At 40.8% G+C, this 23,638-nt stretch overlaps 1 protein-coding gene across 8 annotated transcripts in view; it reads right to left on the reverse strand.

The window, feature by feature from the left end:
• Window positions 1-23,638, reverse strand: part of nrxn2b (neurexin 2b) — a 661,557-nt gene that overhangs the window by 347,102 nt on the left and 290,817 nt on the right. For 7 of the 8 annotated variants that reach the window (XM_030429949.1, XM_030429947.1, XM_030429950.1 and 4 more), the window contains 2 exons: window positions 11,594-11,617; window positions 2,779-2,940 (listed from right to left, as the gene is read on the reverse strand). In XM_030429949.1, coding sequence (XP_030285809.1) covers window positions 2,779-2,940; window positions 11,594-11,617 — 186 coding nt within the window. The remainder of the gene's footprint in view (window positions 1-2,778; window positions 2,941-11,593; window positions 11,618-23,638) is intronic. The other variant, XM_030429946.1, reaches the window with a different exon arrangement.

The raw sequence follows: 23,638 nt of genomic DNA on the forward strand, positions 1-23,638 counted from the left end.
GAGGAGAGGGATCTGTGGAAACAAGACTGGGGGCTGAGGAGCAGAGACACCCGATTTCACACCTCACCACTCTGACTGGGAGCCTAGAAAACACACACATACATCACACAGTGTATGATCATAGCATGTGGGTGACTTTGAACACACACGCACGTGCCCGCGTGCACACACACACACACACACACACACACACACCCACACACCTACACACACACACACACACCCACACACACACACACACACACACACAAAGCATATCAAAACTTCATATGGCTTCAGTGCCTCTTTTGGTGCCTTTTTACTCTTCTTCTGCTGTGCTCGTCCTTTGGATTTGTGCTGCCTGGAGGGTACTGGCCAAGCGTATCAAAGGCGTTTGACCACGGTGGCGGCATGAAAGCCTCGCCCCAGACCATAACACCACTGATAATCCGAGCTGTGCCACTGAACTAGCACAGGATGAAACACACCGCTGTCCAGCCCCCCAACCACTTACTTTCCTCTTTTATTTCCAGCTACTACTGCTCTACCTGGCACTCTCAGTTGCTCTCATTGCTGGTTTACCTCTCTGGCTGAGTTCAGCTGATGTAGTCATTAGAGCTTGACTGCAGCCCAGGTTGAACCCATAAGACTCAAAAAAACAGTAAGCTTCAGCTTTTAGTAGGCTCAAGTCTGGATCAAACACTATATATTTCTGACCTGCAAACACACCACCAAACTAGAGGGCCTGGTATCGAGTCTGTAATTCATTACTTTAAGTAAAAAGGTCTCCAAGTAGATCAACGGACACCCCCTTGCTATACCAACATAAAAGGAGCATGATAACTCTACATAGGCAGGAGATTTAAAAGGGGAACATTTTTTTCTGCAGTTTTTATCTCAGAGCCATACTGTACATAGACTGTTCCCCGTGGCCGCACGTACCTGCCTCCTGGTGTCAGGAAACAGCTTCCCTTGATTTGAGGAAAACAAGATTTTAAGATTTCTGTACTTCTACCACACAGCGTTTTGAAACATGTTTTGCAGTGCTGACCAAACCTGAGCAGCCAAATGAAAAAATGCAGCCCTTGGCAGAAGGTCAAACATGAAAGCTGGACGTCGGCGGTTGGCTATAACACCACTTCTCTCGCGGATTTGTCTGGAGTGTCAACCCATCTGATCTCAACCATATCTCACCTTTACCTCAAAAGTTTCACTTTTTCATTCACTTTCCTTCTCTTACTTTTCTCTGCACTAGGCAATGCATTGGAATATGTACCTGGCAAATGCTACTACAATACACCTATAAACATTTTAACTTTTACTGTACTACTATGCACAATGAACTTTGCGATTTTAATTCCTCTTTTTCGAAGTCTATCCAACAGTCTGAAATGCTCTGCGTGCCAACCATCTGCTCTGATGTCACTTGCTCACATTGATTTTTCATGTTCACCTTTGTTTGTTGCTGTGAGCTCTCGCCATTGTCTGTTATTCTACCGTTCACCCCATACCCCCCCCCCCCCCCCCCCCCCCCCTGTGCTCCGTCTGTATGTTGACTGTAAATCCAGCCTTGTCTTGATGAGAGAGACGATAGTTAAACGCCTTGGGAAGTTTAAGACCCACTGGGGATCCTTCTGATAGCAACCCAAATAATGAAAATGTAATTCTGCAGGCATAATTAAGTTAGAGATAGGGCGATTACTGTGCAATCCATTAAAAGTGATGGCAGAAGTAATTACTTATTCAATCAGCGTGCTTTTATGAGGAAATGCGATGGCACCATGTTGCGTCGCCTCTATACAAGTCATTACATTTACAAGGGCATAATACTTTAAGCTGTGATTGGTCCTCTTGACAGCTTGTTAAGCTGTGAATTAAAGCCCTGGTGTTTTTTTTTTTAGTTTTTTTTTGACAAAGTTGAGGAAATAAAGTTTTTACAGGGCAACTGTCCTCTAAATATCGATCAATAACTGCGTGTGGTATATTTGCATGCCTATGTGTATAAATCTTAATCCGTCCATTTGTGATTTTCTACCATCCCGCTGTGGTGTGTGCAATTCCTGTGGATGTGTATGTTTCTGCGTCACGGTAAAGAGGAGAGGTGGGAAGCAGGGAGGAAACAAACACTTAGAATACATACAGGATACCGTACGTCTGACACCTCCTACACTCAAATATGTGTGTTATATCTGCACAGACTGATGATTCTCAAGTGAGAAGACTGAACACAAATGTGTCCAACACACTGTTGTATGTATTGACGTGCATGTGATTTCTTCAGTTTGCTAATTTATTTAGAATTGAAAAAAAAAAGATTGTACCACTGGTGTTTTCAAACTGTTTATCTGATCTGAACAAGTGATCAGTGAATGAAATGGTGTGCCATGGTGTGGTGTGCAATGGTGTGGGTGACTGAACATGATATTCTAAATTGATCAAATGCTGCAGGCTGGTCTGGGCAGAATCCTTTCCTCTGCACTGTTAGTGTTTCCACACACACTCTGTATATTGACTAAGGTTTTATGCAGTGTCCTCAAACCCAAGTAATAAAATCCTTTGTACAATGATGTGTTTCACAAAGTAGTGGACCCCCCCCCCCCCCCCCCCCCCCCCACATCCCAGCTAACAATTGGGCCTTTCAAGGATGCCCCCTTCTTACCAAATCAAAAAGGATGATCAAATTATCCACATTTCTTTTACACAGTCCCAACTTTTTTTCAAGAGTTTGAGCAAGGTTGAATGTTTGATCAGCTACATACATTACAGTATCTTATTCACAAACAACATGGAGCCACTCACATCTTTAAGGCAGCCCATGAAGTTGTTGCTGACTGGTGATCCGGGCAGGTCGGCAGTGTTTGGGCTCCCTCCTATGTAGAAGAAGTCATCAGAGCCCAACATGGTGTAATCCTCCTGGGTGTATCCAGTGGTGGTCAATATACCATCCACTGAAATGGTCACCTGGCATAGGCATGACCCAAAAGAGACAGCAGAAAAGAAGGCAGAGAGAGATAGAGAGAGAAACAGAGAAGGGAAGATAGATATAGAGGGTGATGAGAGTGAAGAGAAATTAGAATGAGGAGGAAAAACAAGGAAGAAAGTGGATTAAACACCAATGATGGTTGGGGCTGTCCCCTATGTGGTATCGCTTGGTTGGTTGCTTTTGGTGCCAGTCAGACTGGGGGCTTTCACTCTAGAGTGCAGTTGCTAATCACTGGTAGACTTAGATTTAGTTGATTAATGGTGAAATTATGCCTCAGTTGTATCCCGCACGGTGCACCTGGGTACCAGAAAACCTCACAAGTAACATTTTTTTTAAAACAGCAAGTGGATTTCCCTGTGACTGGCATAGCTATTCTGCAACATTCCTTTGCGGAGCCAGTTCTTGCTTAAGGAACTTCCAGTAAAAAATAAATAAAAAAATTCTCTTTCAATACTCATTTTGCCTCAAGTCTTGTATTTTGTGAAAGGTTACACATTTGGTGCTGCACGTTTGATCACTAACAGAGCAGAAAGCGCTGAGTGGAATCAAACACACAGCCTCAAGCTGATGGTACGAGATAGTGTGGATTGAAATATAGAAACAAGACTTAATATCCCCAAAAATTATTTAAAGGAAACAGATGCATAAAGGGTATGTTTCTAAGGCTCCTCCAGGCTTTATTTTTCTGTAAGATAGCTGTCTGTTTTGTGTTGTTTTTTAAAGCCTCAGATCCTATTTTGTTGTCTTCTGATATCAAGTCCCAGCACCCTCATATAACTGGAACACAACATGAGTTTAAACCTAAATTATGACAGAATATGCGGATTATTGTACTGGTTGTTGTCACACAAGATGAGCTGAGGTGAAGTGCTTTAAACAAACTCTACATAGATCAGTTTAACTGGAGAGTGATATACTCCATTGAAACAGTGGTTCTAAAATAAGCAGGGGCGGTTCTAGGGTGGGCCAACAGGGGCCAGTGCCCCCGTAACTCTGAGTCTGGACCCCCCTGTGGCCCCCCCGACAGGGAGTCTGCATCAATAATACAATGACAGATTTCTTGCAATGATTTTGTTTTTAAGGGAAAGGCAAAAATAAAGTGTCTCAGCAGTTTACTACCCAATCAAAATTGCTGAAATTGTAAACACTGTTTTGTCTGAATGAGGGATTTATCTTTTTTTCCGGGTTGTATGTGCCCCCTAACAAAAAAGCCGGCCCCAACCTGGCCCCCCTATTAAAACTGGTCTAGAACTGCCACTGAAAATAAGGACAAGATTTCCCTCCACTGAGTTTATTAACCCGTACAAAAAACATGTCTTTTCATATCATGCTCATTACAAAACAGCAAATAACAGAGCTTGTTTAGAATGTGCATAAGTTAAATTTGGCTAATTGTTTGATACTGTGGCTGAATTTTAAATCAGTGCCACAGCTATGCTGCTGTGTAAACTTCTTGCCAAATAATGTTGTTTGATTTGGGAGAAATTGTTGCAGTTAGTGACCAATTTATTGTCTAATTATACTAATAGAGCAGGCCTGGGTGAAAGCGAACCACTCTCTGATTCAACATCTGCTATTCTGCATAAATGTACACAGCTTAAATACAGCACTGCAGGGAACCGTGTACACAACCATCTGTTTTTCATTACCTTTGCACACTCGAAAGTGATGCTAGCACAAACTGCCATCATTTCATCTGAGGACCAACTCTACATTAGGTAAATTATGATGAGATTTTTGCATATGGCAGTGCTTCATTTTGCTTGTTGAATCTACTACCCTACGGAATGTTAACAGCAGTTTTGATAAGCATTAGTTTGCACCTATATATATATATATATATAAAAAAACATATACATGTGTTTTCTCAGTTTGCTCCCAAATTATGCACAAAAGAAGCACAACTATAAAGCATTAATCCTAAAGGAAACAAAAACAAAAACTACTAAAAGATTCAAAGAAGGACCACGACCGCAAGAATTCTTAAGCTGAGAGATGAAAAGAAATCTTAGCAACTGCACTGAACAGATCAGTCGCCCCAGCTGAGTGCTCATCTTCGCTTTTTCTTTACTGTTTTTTCGATTCCTTTTATTTATTTATTTATTTTTTTTGCCGTACTTCCCTTCTGAACAGGGCAACTCATTTTTATGTCTGCTGTTGCTACTTGGTTGAGAAAGAGCTTGTATTGATCTAGCATGAAGAATCTGCAGTTGAAAGTGCTGGTGTGTTGGGGTCATCTTGAACATCTCAGATGGGGCTTTCAGCAGGGCAACTTCATCTATTCCAAAGTGATGAGAGACGTTCCTTACGGGTGGCTAAGGAGGAGAAAAACGGGGGCTGGAAGTCTCACAACTTCACAAACTTTAGAAAACACTCCTACGTACTTTGGCCAAAACCATCTACTCAAGGCATGACCTGCTTTCGAAATAAGTACATAGCATGGACCGTCAAAATGTAAAGATATGGCCTGTAAAGTTCTGAATTAAAATAGTGAATAGAAAACACCTAAATCTTAGATGACCAAGCTAGGCTCTTTGAATTTCGGTGAATATTGTGTTGACTGCAGTTGATGGTACATATTCAGGGCGGGATATGATCACGACTAGCATTGACTAGCTGCCAGACACCTATGAAGTTCCGAGCTAAAGAGGTGCTGTTAGACCTTAGCAAAGTATTTGTTCTGACTTTCTTCTCTCCATCATCCCATATTTCTCCATCTGGGTTTGTCAGGAGGAGCAACCATATTATATATATGGATTTATTGTGTGATTAGAATTTGGACCTTGACAGCAATTAAAGACAAAGACGATATGACAAAGATAAAAATCGGCACATGCATTGTTAGAAATCAATACAATCAAAACTAATATCCAAGTGTTTTTTCTGGGGTGAGCAATTCTTTGCTTCAAGCAGATTGTACATTCACCCCACTGAACAACATTACAGACACTTGCATCACTTGCCGGGAGAGGGAAAGGGTGCTGATATTACAGGTTGATATGTGAAAATCCCCAGGGGCGCCTGGCCTGGCTGCCATACAATTTGGAGAAAATCCAAAACGATCTGATCTCAAAATGTCTTGTTCTTTCTGCGATCCTTTAATAATAATAATAATAATAATATTATTAATAATGATGATAATGTTCAGCATTGATAAATATGGCTTGAAATAATTTGTAAATGTGGATATTTACTTCACCTTGTCACCAAGACGAGGCAGGTGGTCATGTGGTACTGAACACCCAAACCAAGTAAAAAATAAAATCTAGATATTCTGGGTCTCTCTGTCGGAGTGCTCATCTTTAAGATCCCAACTCGTAAACATGACTGGGGCATAGTAGCAGCAACAGCAGGCCACTGAAACAGTAAAGTTACTTTAAAGCAAATTTTAAATTTGATATAGCATAGTAATATCTGCAGAGGTGATACTACTGTCATTATTTTTCCGTGTGTGGGATGTTTCTGGGCAACAGCCTTTTGCAGTAGTGTGTGCAGCCAGAAGCCAGTGACAGCATCAGGACTCTGCAGTATATAAGAGAGTAAGGTTACATTGCTCTCTCCCTTGCTCTGTCTCTGTCATGTGCTGCAGGTGTATGTGTCTGTTTGACCAAGGGCAGGGAATTAATATACGCAAACAGCAGAGAGTATGAGGTGTGCACTTTGGCTGAATTAACACAAAATCCTGCCCTGCAGCACTTCCTGCAGGGTTATGTGGAGGAGTGAATGTATTCATTTTTGTATGTAACCACACTGAAAAGAAATGATAAAATAAGGTTTTGTTTCTCTGATTCACTGTTTTGTTCTCGCTAACGCTGCCGCCGCTCTAATTCACTCCATAGCTCGCTTGACTGCTACTCTCTGTCTAGTTGAGCAAGGGAATAGCGGCTTTAAATGGATTGTTGTCAAGCAGTATCTGACAAATCCTGCACAGGGTGCTTTAAGGAACCTGAGCAGATGCTGCAATATGAACTGAAAAAAAATCTCTGGGATGTGTGATCACAGTTTCCGTATTGAAACATAGCCTAGTGTGATAATCGAAGAACACTTGACAAATACAAAAATATAACAGGCTAATTAACACATTCCTAGCAATCTGTTTCTTAATAACTGTTCTTTTTCCATGGAGAGCTCCCTTCTACTTTATGAATTAAACATTTTATTGACAAAATATATTTAAACAGGACAACATAATATAACACACAGATACTGTTCACATGTCTAGATCGTCCCGTTGTGAGGAAATGGGTTGTATTGTGGTGGTTTGTTAAGCTCTCTCCTTTTCAATCAGCCTTTTTTTTTTGCTTTTTCCTCATAATAGACCAACTACCTACAGAATAGCAACACTTTTCTGGAAGAGACTTTCCCCTGTCTTGTATGGTGAGCTACAATTGTTCCTTGCATGAAGTCCTGGGGTGTAGTCAGCTGAATGTGTTACTGGCTCATTGATTGTATCTGGTTCCATGACTGGAGGCTGATGGCAAATGAAAGCTCTGTGAAGTCGATCTGCCTTTCAGCAAGTAAACTAGGGTCAACATAGTTCTAATTGTGCTGGGGATTATACACTGTCCAGTATCAATATATGAAACCTCTATAGCAGAGATAGGGCTGCGCGATTAGACTGAATATTGCACTTGGCCATATTTTGATGTATATAATATTTCAAATTATGTCAAATGACAGGACTAACCAGATCCTGTATACAGTACAATGTGTGTTTTATTTCAATGAAATTAAATTGTTAATCACGTGTGCATACAATTTCCAACATAATGGGGACCATCACAGCCCATCCACTGCCTTCCCTGTTTTAAAGGAGCCCGGTAGCAACTTATGTGCAGACTGGAGTAAAATTTGAAAAAAGAAATGAACAACAGTGAGCAAAAGGTAACAAACATATAGCAGACCCTACTTCTATAAAGGAGTGGATCAAAACAAACCCAGGTGGTATTGAGGGGCTGGGGAGAAGTATCAAAGTAAGTCTCGAGGCTTACGATAGCCATTTCTCCAATGCGAAAGGGAAAGAAAAAGAGGAATTGTACACTTTATGGTATTTGAAGCTCTCCCATCAGACCCTCAATGAAAACAATGGAAAATAGCTTTGTGCAAGTTCCTCACTCTCAAGGTGCACACATTTGCTATTCAGGGGAGCAGATCATGCTCTGACTTCAATTCCCAAAGGCAGTCCAAATTTGGAGCAACCAACCTTCACTTTCACTGGGAGTCTGAGAGAGTTTCTTTGTCAGCGATTTCTGACATGAACAGCACAGTCTGTCTCAGTACAGATACCTATCAGGACCTCATATTTAACACCATAATCTGTGCAAAGAGAAGGTGACAATCTTACCTTGAAAGTGTCCACTTACCCTTGTCAGCAATGAATTTGTTTACCATCAGAGACATTTCGCAGGGATAAACAATGTGTTACATTTTGGAGTAAGATTGTTACACTGACTCCCCATTAGCTCAGGTAAGAGCCAAAGAGCAGAAAGGGAAGGATGTTTGAGAGAGAAAGGGAAAGAAAGGACTCCCGTCCAGCAGTGGACATTGATAGATGTCTGGCAGCTTGTCAATGTGTATAAGTTGCGCATAATTTATTGTGGCAGGGGGATCTGTATTTCAACACTAAACATGGAATCTGCAGTTTGGGAAGCTAAAGTGTGAACCTTTGAACTAAGCCTCTAGGTTAGTAAAGACATAAGGGAGGATTGGGAATTTTGGGGCGAGTGCTGTTTTGGCAACAGTTGTCAAGGGGATGGGGAAGAGAAAGTGGGGTGCGGAGTTATTTTGCTGTGTGCCGAGAAGAGTTAAAAAGGGTTGGAGGGTGAACAAAATCGGTTAGTACTTTTGTAAGTAAGGGAAAGTCAGACACAAAAATGGTTGTTAGTACAGTTACAACAAAGGTTTGATTCAAACAGTAGATTAGTAACCATGTTTTAGTAAATTTAGTCCAAAGTCAAAGTGAGTAGGTGAGGATTCTTTAAAAGTCCTCTGCAATTTGATTGCTCAAACCAGGTCCAGATTTGGACTGAATGTGTTATTTCATGTGACAAGGGTTTGTTTTGGTTAAGAGGAAACAAAATGAACCCATCCAAGCTAACAGGGTGACACACAAGCCATGCACTTCAATGAAAAGATGACAGGAAGAATGGGGATTAGGTGGGTGGGGGGGGGATTCCATTAGACACAACACAAACAAACCACCTATCAAACAAAACAAATAAACCATTTGGCAAGATGCAGCAAAATGGGGAGTAGTGGGGATATACACTTAATTGCAGGGCACCACAACACCAGACAATGGGGAAAGGAAGGTGGCTTTCGATGTTAAGGTTTTCATTTGGACAGGGATGCAACAGAAAAAACCCATCAAGACACGTGTACAACAGACTGACACGCGCTGGGCTAGAGCAGCATTAACAGCCTTCGAGTATGCTGATGTGAAGGTGTTCTAGCCAACAGAAACATGCAAACAGGGTGCGGGAATACAATTACTGGGTACCGTAACTTTGGGGGATGGATGGATGTGGGACAGGATGTTAACAACATCATCAATCACGGATGAAATCAACGGAAATGAGAGGGTTTTTTTAAAGAATAGGGAAAATTGAGAGAGGAGAGAGGACACCTCCGTCTTGGTGAATAGAACAATTAGTATTACAATGGTAGGATGCACTGTTTCATCCCTGCCCTCCGTGCTTTTTGGACACAAGAAATCCTGTACTCAGTCATAATTGCAGGTTCGCATTGCGCCATCGCTGGAATTTCACCACAGTATTTATGACATGAGTTTAAAATTGCCTGATCACTTTGTCAAATTTGATCCGAGGCTGAATGAGTCACGGCTAGATACAGTGGCTTTTCTGCATGCTCACAACAACTTCTCTCCAACTCATGTGTTATGATGGATTGGGCAAAGCTATTCCTTGGGGCATCGATTCTTTATTCACCAAGAAAAATGGCAACCTGTCTCTCCTCCTTATTTTTTCCCCCTTTTTTGTTTCGGCAAGGTATGGTGTGAGGTCATTATTCATTTTAGTAAGTTAATTATTGAAGTTAACTGATAGAAGAAAAATAAATAAACAAAAATAAAATAAAATTGAATTTAAAAAAAGGCAAGAGAGTGTGGCTAACATGTTTTATGGCCATATAGATTAGATTAGGACAATTGATATATGTATGTATATATGTTAGCCATGATATATACATAAACATATATACTCAATGCAATCTGTATATAAAAAAAAACAAAACAACAAAAGTAATTAGGAAGGGGGTCAAGTCTCTTCATGCAAGGGGTGAGGGCAGTAAAGTATAAGAAATATAAGTTAGTGTTAGTGTTAATGAGGGGTCGATCGCACACAGTTCAGATTTTCCCAGGCAGTTCATTTCATGGTCTGTATCAATGGGCAGAGAGCTTCATTTATTGATTAGAACATCCAGTGAAAGCAAGTAAGACTGATTACAACTAAGAATCTATCAGTGTAACATTACAATGCTATAGTTAATTCAGCCTAATGACAATGTTTTGAAATAATTAACCTAAAACAATGTTAAGGTTTTAATATTTTAGACATTAATTTCAAGTTATTTTGCCAAACTTCCCCTAGTCCGCTGCTTAAAAGTGCAATAGCCATTTTATTTTCAGTAATGAGCTTTCATCAGCACTCTCTGTTTGATTTCTGCACCCAAGTTCAGGGGACTATTGCTACATTAAAGCACTTTATCAAGTGTATACATGTGTGTAAGAGAGTGTGTTCAGGTGCAGGTCTGGAGGCAGCTCCATCTTGCTCATAAATCAGCCTAAGGCTACTAATGGGATCAAGCCCTCATTTGAGGCCTACTTTACAGCGAGGGCTTTGGCCACTAAATCAAGAGTTGTAAATACTCTTCATGACTCCATAAACCACGGGATGGCAAGCCTAGATAACAGGTCACTCCACAACAGGCTGAACAGTTCCAACTGAGGCAATAGAGAATGTTGTTCTCCCAAGTGCCATTCTTCTCATGTTGTTAAAAAGTTTCCTGATTAATGATCAAAACATGATTTTTTAATTTTTTTTTTTACTTCCTCTCACTGGAGTTGCCGTAAAGGGCTAATCGTCTGCCTGGGAACTCTGCTGTGTACGCTCACTTCATAAGGTTCTTTGAAGAAAAAATCGGGAGGAAACAGGGATTAAAAAAAAAAGTAAACCTTAATACTTTGCTGACACTCAATTGCGAAAATATCTTGCATTATGATTCTTTATTTCTTCATACGGATAGTGTTTTGAAGTAAGAATATATAACAAAACAAAAAGGGGACAAAATAAACAGCAGAAAAAAATAAAATAAAAGACAATCTTAAAATCAAAATTTTTTTTCTGTAACTTTTTAGGCAGACCTCTTTGATGAAAACATACGTTCTTTTCAGGAAGGGGAGAACTGGATGGCAATAAAAAGCAATAACATATATATAGAGAGAGAGGGCTAAAAGAAAAACAGAGAGGTGGAGTTTTTCAGCTACCTTGGAATTGATGGCGGATTGTACTTTCAGTAAAGCAAACAGAATAGAAAGAGGTAACGGAAAACCCAGGGCAAACCAAAGTATAAGACAATTAGAATGATATCTACCATATAATGCAGTTTGTTTACCATAGCGTGTCCAATGCCTGCGTGCTTCAGGAGAAAACAGGGGGAGGAAAAAGAAAAAAAAATAATGACAAACCTTAAACTCAAGAAAACACACCTCAAACCCAAAAAGTGGGAAAGAAAAAAAAAATTTGAAATCGCCTTTGCAAAACCAGCTTCTCCTTTTAACAGCAAAAGCAAAAATTGTATGCAGTAGTAAAAAAATATTTAAAAGCATATGTATTTTTCCTGTTGTTTCTATAGAAAAAAATCCAAATAAAGAAATAAAGAAAGCAACTGTGTAACTATCTTGTTTTAAAAGGGTAGTCTACCAAATAAAAACATAAACAAAACTGAAGGAATAAGGATAACAATACATTTGTTAGTATGTAAGTCGCAAGTTAAGTAGAGAAAACAACAGATGGTTCACATTCCGTGAATGACACAGTGTTAGTCGTTGAAATTATAAAAGGTAAGGGAAAAGAAAAATTCACTAATGAAAAGAATCAAATTGGAAGAATTCTGAAGCTTGTTGTTAGTAAAAGAGACAAGAGTTAGCAAATCAACTTCCACAGAGGGGGTTTGGGTCGTTTTGATGGGAATGTTTGTTTAAAGCGGGAGAGGGAGTGAGGCCAAGTACATCAGTATAAGTATTCACTCTGAGAGGCTAATCTGGTCACTGGGCTTGGCTGGCAGTTGGGTCTAGTCCATTTTAAAATGGCGTTCTTTGGTACTGGTCATGGCCAATCATGTTTTGATGACTCGAAAAGGTGCAGTTCACTAAGAAAAGGTTCTCCAAGTTGTTATTAATGAGCTTACTGTGACATATGAAAGAGACAACCAAAGAAAATATTATTGCATTGTAAACATTGACAGTAATGGTAAAAACTGCAGTGCATTTCCAGTGTAAAACGTAGTGGTGCAAAATAATCAGTGGCATTTAGGGAAAAACAGAATCCAAAATTCATTGAGAATTCTAGTATCGGCATCCTAATATTCAGCATCCTGAAAAAAGAGAGAGATGTCCATTTATTCATTTAAGTCATTTCAACAATAAAGAGCAATGCTTGCAGTCCCTGCAAAGAGAAAAAAACATGCAAACTAGGCCATGAAATGGAAATAAATCAGTCAAACAATAAGGAATCATGTCACACATCTTAAGTCAGTTACCTGAGTGTCTTTGAAACACCACGTCATTTCAAGGCAGAACAGTTTGGATACAAACAACTGGCAAAAATCTATGTTGCATTTCATATGACAACTGCCAAACTAACTAGACATAGCAGACCATTGGCATGCTGTGTTCTCAGTTTGTGCCTCTCATACATACGTAACTTCTAGCAGATTTAGCTTTTTGCAGGTCTAAAATCTGTGGTTCTATACAAATCATGTAGGGGCCATATTTTTTACTTAAAAATGCAGCTTTTACTTAAAAGGAGACATGTTTGAAGCTATGTATGTACACAAAATATCTGTATTATTTGGAGCATTTGGCTTATTTTCCATCTTGCACATTTGTTGTAATTGTGGCACAGAGCAGTGAGAGGGTATAAGATCTATCACTGAGATCTGACCTAACATTTCACTCAGGCTGGAGCGGACATCTAAAGGACATGGGTGGTTACTGTGGGTGAACAAATTTGACACCAGAAAAAAAAAAATATATGGTTAACCTAGGGGGTCTTAGTAGTTGGGAATGTGGCCCTTCCAGATTGAATCTGTCACTTGGGCTGTTAAGACAGACCAGATTTTAGATGTTTAGAATTTTGACAGACTGACGGAAGCGTGGCTGCCATTCAGCGCCTTCAGCCCCTCCGACCACCACCTCAAACATAGAGCAGTCATACCCATTCACACGAGGCAAGGTGGGTGAAGTGTCTTGCCCAAGGACAGAACGACCATGACACGATTGGCCAGGCGGGGATCGGACCACCGACCCTCCGAACATAGGCAGACCCGCTCTACCACCTGAGCCACAGTCGCCATGTAGAACAGTAGATACAGTTATGTAGGTGTGATTTTTTTTGTGTGGGATGGATCACTATGTGCTGGTGCCATTTATGTGGGAGTTGAGGGGCACCCATAAACAAAAGTCCTCCTCGTGGGGCTAACTGGCCGATATAAAGCTTCATGTCCACCCACACTTTGTTCAAGGGTCATGGTGAAGTGCTCTCACCTGTCACCCACTTTGTCTAATGAATCCTCCTAATCCATTAACAAGGTAAATACAATCAAATGGTGGGCGTGATTTTGCATATCCACACCACACTGTACTCCCATAAATCTGAGGTTACAAAATAACAACTATAACATCAAAAGCGAATGTGACAGGAGGCTATGACACCAGGGAACCCGAAAATGATTAATTAAGTTAAACAAATGCACCCTTACAAAGGTGACTATGACTGTGACTATGGCTTTCCAAAACTCACCGAAAGATGTACTGCGATACAGCAGAGGAAGGAAATGAGAGCTCACCGAGTGCAACATTTGGAATTCTGTAAGTTTAAGATCCCTGACGGGCATTTGATGTCTGGATGTTGGACTTATCTCTCCATCAGTTCTTTGACAGAACAGCCCTGGGATGGTTGCGAAAAATTAATCCCTCAAAAATTGCTGATGATCTTTGAAATGACACGATTATGTGACTGCAGGACGCACAAGGATGGGTGATGGAAAAATGAAAAGAAGAGATTACATTTGGACTCGTGTCTGCATAATCTTTTATAATGAAAGAACATCAGTGTGTCAGTCACAGTACACAGATCTGTGAGAAAACAGTACAGGCATTATGGGAAAAAGAGAAGGTGTATTTAGATTTTCCTGAGCAGGTTCTGCAAAGTTTGTAGTGTAATACATGCACTTTTCCCATGTTACACTGCTATAGTTGTTCTTTGTTACTTTGACTTGCATTTGACCCTTTGATTTTTTCCATTTTGTGCGGTGTCTTAAAGTGTAAAGGTGGGAACTGTATTATGATTTCTTGTTTCAAGTTTATCAGCACCGTAATTACACAACAATCCAATGAAAGAAAGTCTACACAAGGAGTTACGCAGCACTCGTGATTTGAAGAGTAGGAAGTAGACAGAGCTAAATGAATAAAGTGTCAGATGAGACAGAGGAGTGGTGGACTGAGCCTCTGTGCCGAGTGATGTGGAAAAGTAGAAGTGCTGAAGATCTAGCGGTGTAGCTATTATGCAAGTCAGACTTCTTTACTGCAGGCTCGAGAACTTTAAGTACTGCTGAACTGGTGCGCTATTGTCAAGATCGATCGTGCAGAAAATTAAAGCTTTGTTCTATATTTGTTATCAAATGGTAGACAGAAGGGTCCGGTAACTAGATGGTTTAAAGGGTTTCCGTCATGATTTCCCAATTTTGTTCTGCTCCGACGTGTTCAAGGAGGAAGTGTGCGCAGGTCTAATGCAGGATAGGTATACTGTAGGTAAAATGGCATGACATCTCCCAAAATAGCAAACCATCTCATATGAATCCCACCTAATCTTTTTCAGAAAGCATCCCAGGATTTCGAATAGTTTAGGACAGGGAAAACATAATAATGGGCTGATAGCAACTGAGAGTAGCAGAAGATGAATATGGGAAAGGTCTTTGGAGATAAACAAGTCTAGTACAGAAGAGAGGGTGGGATTGCAAAATTATAAAATCCTTTTCCACTCATCATGCGTGTTTCAATTTTGCCTTAAACGGAACATGCCTGGAGCTCCTGCTGTGACGGCTCATCACCCTCTCTGTAATTGACCCATGTGGGAAAACAGAGGCTGTGAATGTCGATGTTTGCAGATGAAGGATGAAGCTTGCGGTCATGTAAACAACCACAGGCCCTGACAAACAACTGTGTGTTGCATCTGTCTCAAAGGGCCCCTTGAGTTAAGAAATCATCATGTAATAAATATTGGAGTATGGGCTGGAAAGAGGAGAAATAAGCAATCACAACTGTGTTCCGTAGTTGTGCGTTCCACAGACAGACATAACAATTGACATGTCCTTTTTAAGCCTTTGCCTAAGACCTGTAAGATGAAAGACAGCTGGCCAAGATGTAAAATGAGCTGTAAATTGAGATGTGAAAAAATTCAAGCTGATGATCTTTAACATCGCCGTCGCAGTGGACATGACTGAACTGTGGCCACCAGCACATAAGCTGAATAAATATTTAATGACAAAGCTGTGAAAATGATCAATGGATGGTGCAGCAGAGCCAAGATTCCCAGATCAGATAGATTTATCATAGCAACTGAGAAAATTCCAAGACTGATGACCATTCTCCGACAAATTTCCAATTTGGACCTTTAAAATAAGCGATAAAGCTGATATGGTGGAATAATAAAAAGGCAGTGGGGTGTGGGGAAACAGGCAGCACTTGTCATCAGGTAAAACGCCTGAATTGACGATTAAAGAAACATGAAAAATCAGTGGGAGGTATAAAAATGTAAGTATATGCTCAATTTTTGATGGTTGTATGCATGAGAGCATACAGTGGCCTAGCTAGATATTTATGTGTGTGAGGTGTATCAGACGTTCCCCAGTAACGGAGACAATCTGTGGGTGACCGTGTCAGACGAACGACAGCGGGGCTCCGGTTCACAATAGCTCTTTCAGGTACATTTGGTTCCGCGTTCATTCCAATCACCCGGCATTCAGTCTGGTCCCACTCTTTTCTAAATCGGGCTCCAAGTAATGGAAGCTGGCAGACAGGCTTCAGGTGCAAATATAAATGTCACTGCAATTATGGTGGGAAGAAGTCTGCAAACAAACAGTGTGTGAGAGAGTGTGCGTCTGCATAGGTGTGGAAGTGCATGAAAATTGCAGTGGAACATATTGTGCAGTGCAGATGATCGTAATTTTCTCTCCTTTTCTGTTGTGCTTCCAATAATCCTCATCTCTTTTTTTCATCTCTGACTGACTGACACACTCCTTGCATGGCAGCCCCTACTTCCTTCTAGCTTTTAATCAGGAAGGTGGTAAGTTCAATGTCGACCAACAAGTGCAACTCTTAACATGTTCCGGTAAAAATTCTTTATAAACCTGGCTGCAGTAAACCATTTTTAGCTTCATTTTTATGATGTACCCTGCATTCTTGTGTTGATTTTATTGTACTTTCTCAGTACAAAATGAATCTGACGTTGCATGGAGCTATTTTGCAGATGCTTTTATCCCCCCACAGGGTATGTGCCGTGCACTTAGCCTGGTGTTGCTCATTGCTTGAATATCTATGTAATTAGTGAGTGTGCTACTTAACTTAAAACTTCAAACTTACTCGGAAGGGGGGGATACACACAATCTTTTCTATGGACAGATCCAACTAAACTAGCCATTGAAATGTGGGAATAAATACCAAGAGACATAACAGTGTGACAAGAGTGTGACAGAAATAACTCCTACTTGCCTTTACACCCAACTGGTATAAAGGGGATTGGGGATTGTCAAGAGTGATTCTGGGAAATTAAAGGAAATTACTGAAGTCCCTTTCACACATTATAACTTAGATATCATCCAGAATAGCTCTATGAGAGAGCGTAAATGTTGGGAATCCCATAAATCGGACATTACCCCGCCAGCTCCCTGGCACATAGTCTGCATAATGTGCGATTGAGTCTCAAAACAATGAGCAAACGAGCCTGAGGATGATGTTGATAACATGACACGGAGTGCAGCTGTTTCGTACTCTTTCCCGCTCCTCTGTTGTTCCAGTCTGTTGCTGAAGTTGTGGGATATCCCAACATTTTCAAAATTCCTCAGAATAAATTCTTCACCACTCACTTTTTCTTTGTCTCACTTGCGTTTTATTACTTCTCTCTACCTGTTTGAATGTGCTAATGTCGCAGAGATTTGTTATCTGATTATAGCTCTACGAGACAGAGGGATGAATAAACATGAACGTGCTGGAGCAGGTAGTGGAAAATGAGGCTGATGAGTGAGTGAGTGTGAGAATGCAGGCGGATATGCTAATGCAGTGGAAATGTGATGCAAATGAGCCTTTTTTCCCCTCAAATGCACAGACCCTCTCGGTGCTCGTATCAAACAGCCCAGGTGCTTTTCTAGCATGAGGAGTTTGTGGTTTGGGCAATGTACAGGCAGAATCTGTGGTGTGGTTCTCAGAGGACCCCTGATCATTGTTTGGAAAACTGGGCAAAAAAATAATTTAAAATTTCCTAAATATTTACACAACATCTGTAGCCACCACCTTCCTTCAGCAAGGCTGGAGCACATCAGGAATACTTAAAATGTTATTGGCAGTAAACTGGGAAAGGATTAGGGGGGTGTTAGCATGCCATTATGCTCCTCAAAGAAATCCACTACCCCTGCCTGCCTTGAATAGCAGTTCCTATTGTGACTATAAAAGTGCATTTCTATATGGCAAAGATACGCCCTCTTTGATTTGGCCACAAGAGGTTCAGTCTATATGCTTATAGCATTACGCTGCCCTGATTGAAAAAGTACCATTTGGACAGTAGGAGCTTCTTCAGAGTAAGATAGCATGAGTAACCTGTCAATCATTAAGTCAATGTGTTACTTTTGATCAGTTTAACCCAATTATATTTTTCTTTTGTTGCACTTGTCCCTGTGTGCACATAAGTTAAATGCACCAAGGCATGTGTACACCCAAATGCTGCCTCCCGGTAAATCCTGATTTTTCATACTTTTATCAATAATGGCACAGTGTTGAACTGGAGGACTGAGTGGTACGGAAAGGGTTAATTCAATTACTGGGGTACTGCAGCCAGGGACGATTCACTACCCAATAGCATGGCAGACACCGTTGCTAAGTGACAAGTTGCTAGCAAGAACGGACGAGAGAGACAGAGTTGGAATGAGAGAGAAGGGGAGGGGAAGAGGAGCGCAGGAAGAACTGATTGGCTCCCTCTTAGGAATTCTGGCTGCTTCTTGGAGGATGGCTGGATGAGAGGGGAGGAAGCGGATGGAGGGTAATTGCAGCAGATTATGGAAAAGGGAAGGAAGGGAGTATCTAGGGATCTAGTATTGATTGGAGGCAGAGGGGTTGATGTTCTCATGATGTCTTCTCATATGAAATGAATGAGATGTTGAGTTTGCCCAACACACCCTGCCGTACATAACATGAGTTTAAAATTTGGTTACAGGGATTAAAACCCATCAGTGCATGGATAATGAATCAAGGATTAACATGTATATGGTAAATTCGTAAATTCCCCATTTTCCAAAGGGAATAATGGCTATAGAAGATAACACTGCATGTTCAAGATCTTAACAAAAAAAAAAAAAAAACTAATAAACATGACTGCTGACAGACCGTTGGCTAGTGCCTATTATGCATGGGAGACATGTATGGAGGCTGGAAGATGTCCAGAATTTGATGGTAAGTTTGTGTGATCAACCCATGTTTGCCTTTTATCTGATGTTGTATAGCTGCTTGCAAAGTTGGGGTGTATTTTTATGATCCATTATTGACTTTGAGGGTGTGCTTCAACCTCAGATGCATGTCTGCTTATAAATTCTTACTACCTACTTACTAAGCAAATTAAGAAATCTAGATTGTAATACCTGCTGTGTCTTAGAGCAACAGATCACATTCTCAACCTAACTATCGCTGGACTCAATCCTGATGCATATCAAAGCTCACCCTCGCCAGCTGAACTCTAGGCGAGCAATTGAATCTCAGGGCTGTGCATTAAGCTCTAAGAGAACATGAAAAAATCTGTTTGATCCAATCATTAATCCAATGACTGAATCCAAGGTCCAATTATATGGAAAAGAGGTGTACACGGGCTGGGGAGCTGAGAGAACATCAGGGCAGACAAGACAAGGACAGATGATACTGTAGGTGAGACTTACAAGGGAATAAAGGGTGACAGTGATCCAGAACGGAAAAATAGGATAGCAGAAAAATACATATCGAGTTCAAAGGTCTCTCTCTAGACACTGGCTAAGCCACTGGCCCACTTTTATGACATGCTAGATGTTGAATCTTTTGGTTGTAAAGTCACATTGGGGAATTAGAAGAAAGCCTGTTTTTGTTCTTCTTCTCGTAGTAGAGAACAAACTGATGTCTCTCTCCAAGTGCTCCCCTCATCCTCCCACTGCTCAGATATTCCTTTCGTCTCATGCAGCAGCACTACACTTCATTTACCACAATAGAGATATTGTGCGCACAATGACTCCCTCACTCTCTCTGCTTCCCATGAACAAACAAAAAATACAGACATACAAGCCCACACTTCCTTCCCACTGCCAGTGTCTCATGTTTCCTTTGACTGCCTGCACTGTCCTTTGGGACGCAAGGGCCTGTTAAGCTTACAGTCGGGACGTTTTGATGTGAGGCCAGTGTGATTGTTCCACTGATCGTCAAAAAGAAAAGTTAGCCCTCCAAGAATACATTAGTCTATAGATAACCGAGTTTTTGTGTTTCTATCTTTCCAGGAAATTGAAAGCATGGTTTCAAGCTTTTTTTTACCAGACACTGTGTTGGTATAATTTCAACAAACCATTACTATAAATAAAAACACTGACAATATCCTAGAGGTGAATTAATGGGTCCGAAATACTAACCACAAAAGCTAAATCATAGTCGACCACACCTCAGTGTGGTGTGTGTCAACGTGCCATGCATGGCAATGATATATGAAACCTAAATGTAATATATAAAGTAAATATTTAACCCACCAAACATTCATTAAGAGGCCCAGAGAGAGTCAGCCATACCTGATCTTCACCGCTGGTCTGCCGCATGCACATACTGATTGACTGACTTTGGGTTACTGTTTTGACAGTATTGGGCTCTAACAAAATAACACAGGCACCAGTGGTTTTAGTGTCTGCCCAAGGTATTCTCAATGCAATTGCGGCAGATTTTTCCGATTTTTAATGCTAAAAGTTACCCCTGAAGGGAATACGCCATTGTGTGGATTAGTCCATGTGCTGGCAGGGCTTCTGGAATAACAAAAAAGTGGGATTCAAAAAGATCAGAGAATCAATATTGAGCGTTAAGTACAGTAGAGAATGAGTAGTTTTTACTTAAACTATGCATGCTGAATGCATTATGAGGAAGGCCTTAATCATTAGATGCATGCTGACAACAGTGTAATTGCACACTTAATATTTGACCTATTTTTTTTTTTTATGTGTTCTGCTTTTATGCAGTGTATCAGATACATCTATCATCCCCCAAAACAGCCTGACATGAGGGTTTCCATCCTTGTCCTCGCCCTTCCTATTTCTGCAGAGTGTGTAGACATGTTTGTGATCCCAGAGGAGGGAAAGGGCAAGGATGGTCACCGGCACTGAAGTCTACAAGATGTCCATGATGGTAGATCATCACGTCAGTGAGAGAGAGAGAGGAGGTGATCCCTCGCCGCATACACGTGCCAGTGTTTGCATTGAATGGTTAGAACGGGTGAGAATGTGTGCGTATTGTGGGGAGAAACTCGAGAGAGGTCAAGGCAAGTGTCCTTGCCTGCCTATCAACTGTACGCCACAGGGATTAGCTAAACTCCTCAAACACACACCATTATCCACATACACACTTGCAGTACTACGTGATGCCACCAAGGGGAGCTCTGAATCTGTGCTCATTTGTTAGGCATGTAGCATACCCATTTCTCCCCCATTCCTCTCCTTTCTCTCCCCTCTCTTGGCGGAGTGTCCCTATCACCTCACCTAATTCTGTCTGCTTCATTTTATTCCGCACAAAGCTGACAAATTCATAGGTTTTGTGGAGAAAGGCGGCAAATATACACATACAGAGGGAGAGAGAGAGAGAGAGAGAGAGAGAGAGAGAGAGAGAGAGAGAGAGAGAGACCAGCTTGTGAGAGCTCACAGGCTTTACTTATTTTGGAGCTTAGTGATGCAGCAATAGATATGCATGACGTAGCAAGAGCCATTAAGAACAACAGACACAGAGTGGATGAGACTTTGGAGGCCACTGGGACTGTACGATAACCTCATCTGGAATCCAATGCTTGTCTTGTAGACTGCAGGCTATTTCTAACGCAAGGTATCATGTTAGCCCCGATGGGAAGATTAATAGAAAGGAATGGTGTGCTTGTTCGGGTGCACCGACTAAATTTTTCAGTTGCATTTAACAGTATTCGTAGCATCTCAACCACACTAAGTGTCGTAGGAGGGACAAGGAGTGGATGTTGATGGACCACTGCCTGCAGTTCCTGTTTGTCCATTGTCAATATGCATGCCAACACATAATGAGAAGAAGATGTTTCCTTAATAGAAGAGGGGAAAAGAAGCTAGTGATTATTTTGTGATAAGAAAAAAAGAATCTATGAGGGGTATACATGTTCAGGTTTATACACGTGGTAGTTTTTTTAGGTTTCATTACAGTTTAGGTGGATAACATGTTTAATTTTTGGACTTGGAACACAGTAAGTATGTAGTGTGCATTCATCCCTTAATTAATTCACAATTTCCGAAATGTTTGAGTTTTTGTACATTTATTTGGAAACTACACTGTGTACAGGATGGTAACAATATAGCAAATTTAGATCAAGCGTATTATCCTTGAGTGTATCTCGTGCATGTGGTCATATGAGTGCAACTGTGCATGTGTGAGTATTTAATTCCTCTGACATGCGCAGGACTGTGTGAAAGGATTGGTGTTTTACGACACCTCGAAGCATGCAAGTGCTCAATGATCTGAAGTGTATCAGTCCAGGAGTAAACACAGGGTCAGAGGTGGTCAATGTCATCGATACCTCTCTCCTCCCGCCCCTCAGTGGGGATGGTCCAGTGTAAATCTAGAGAGCTCTTTAACACTTAGCCCGCCTGTTATGTCAATTAGAATGATCCACTGGGGATTCAAGCTGTTATGTAAGTTAATGGAGGTTGCCTGGGCGGCCTGATGTGGGTGGTTAGTTCTGGTTCAAGGCACAAACTGAGAACAGGCATTCGATATCTTATCAAACTTAAGTTTTCATACGAGGAGATTTTGAAGCCAGTTATCTTATCCAGGGCAACTTGCACGGCAGAAGGAAACTCTAAAATATAATGCTATACTTTATTTTCTTAATTCTGGTAGTCAGTAAAATATACGTTTTTTTCCCCCAAACATATCAAGAATAAAGATTTAGAAATTCTTGCTCATTTAAAGCAAACAAAATGTGTTCATATGTCAATTTTGAATCAAATGATTAAACTTTGGATATAAGATAAGAGAGATACTTAAAGAGTTCCTCCCGATTATTTTGACAAGAAACATTGTATCTGTATTATTGTGTTTAAAACCTCATTTAGTAACACATTACACAGTTGTGTATGGATCATTTATTATTGCTCCCAGCAAAATCCATGCAGATTGTTTTGATGTACATGCCAGCAGTGACATACAGGCACACAGATGAAAGAGGGAGAGAGCCACAGGCAGATAATAGCGTCTCAGTTTACTGTGCGCGCATGTACGTGGATGTGCGACTTATTTGCCCTGATGATCATAGTGCAGTTGGGGGTAGGTGGGTTGGCTCACACTGTAAATCTTTAAAACTGTGTTGGCTTCCCAAACTCATTAAGCTAGTCTCACTCTGCTGATCAGACATGGCTCTACAGCATAACATATTTGACCCCAACTGTGCGTGTTTGTGTGTGTTTGTGAGAGGCTGCGTTTGAATTTCTGCGTGTGCCAGTGAGAGTGTTATCATTTATCCTAGAGGGAGTGCAGCATATGCTAAGAAAATATCAGCTCCAGAAATCTTGGACTTTTTCCATGTCTAAGTTACCACACAGAAAATATATAATAACATTATTGCAATATGACAGAAATTGCAGGGTCTGGTTGGCATGGAAATGTCTCCTGATAATTTAACAGCACTTAGTTCACATTAAGAATCACTTTGCTCTCGGGTTTCCTTTTTTTTTGCGTGGGCAGGAATTTCTTCAGTGTCTGAATGTGTTTGATAATACTGGCTGTTTTTTTTTCCCCCCCTTAAAACTTTCCGGGGATGTTTTTGCAGGCACAAACAAAGAAGTTGATGTACCATCTTTGTGTTAATGCATTCACATCAGGCTTTTTTGCATTCGGGGCCACTTACAATGCCCATTATTAGGTCTGACAAGCCATTCATTCCAATTACA

The sequence above is a fragment of the Sparus aurata genome, chromosome 10 (assembly GCF_900880675.1).
Source record: "Sparus aurata chromosome 10, fSpaAur1.1, whole genome shotgun sequence".
Lineage (NCBI taxonomy): Eukaryota > Metazoa > Chordata > Actinopteri > Spariformes > Sparidae > Sparus > Sparus aurata.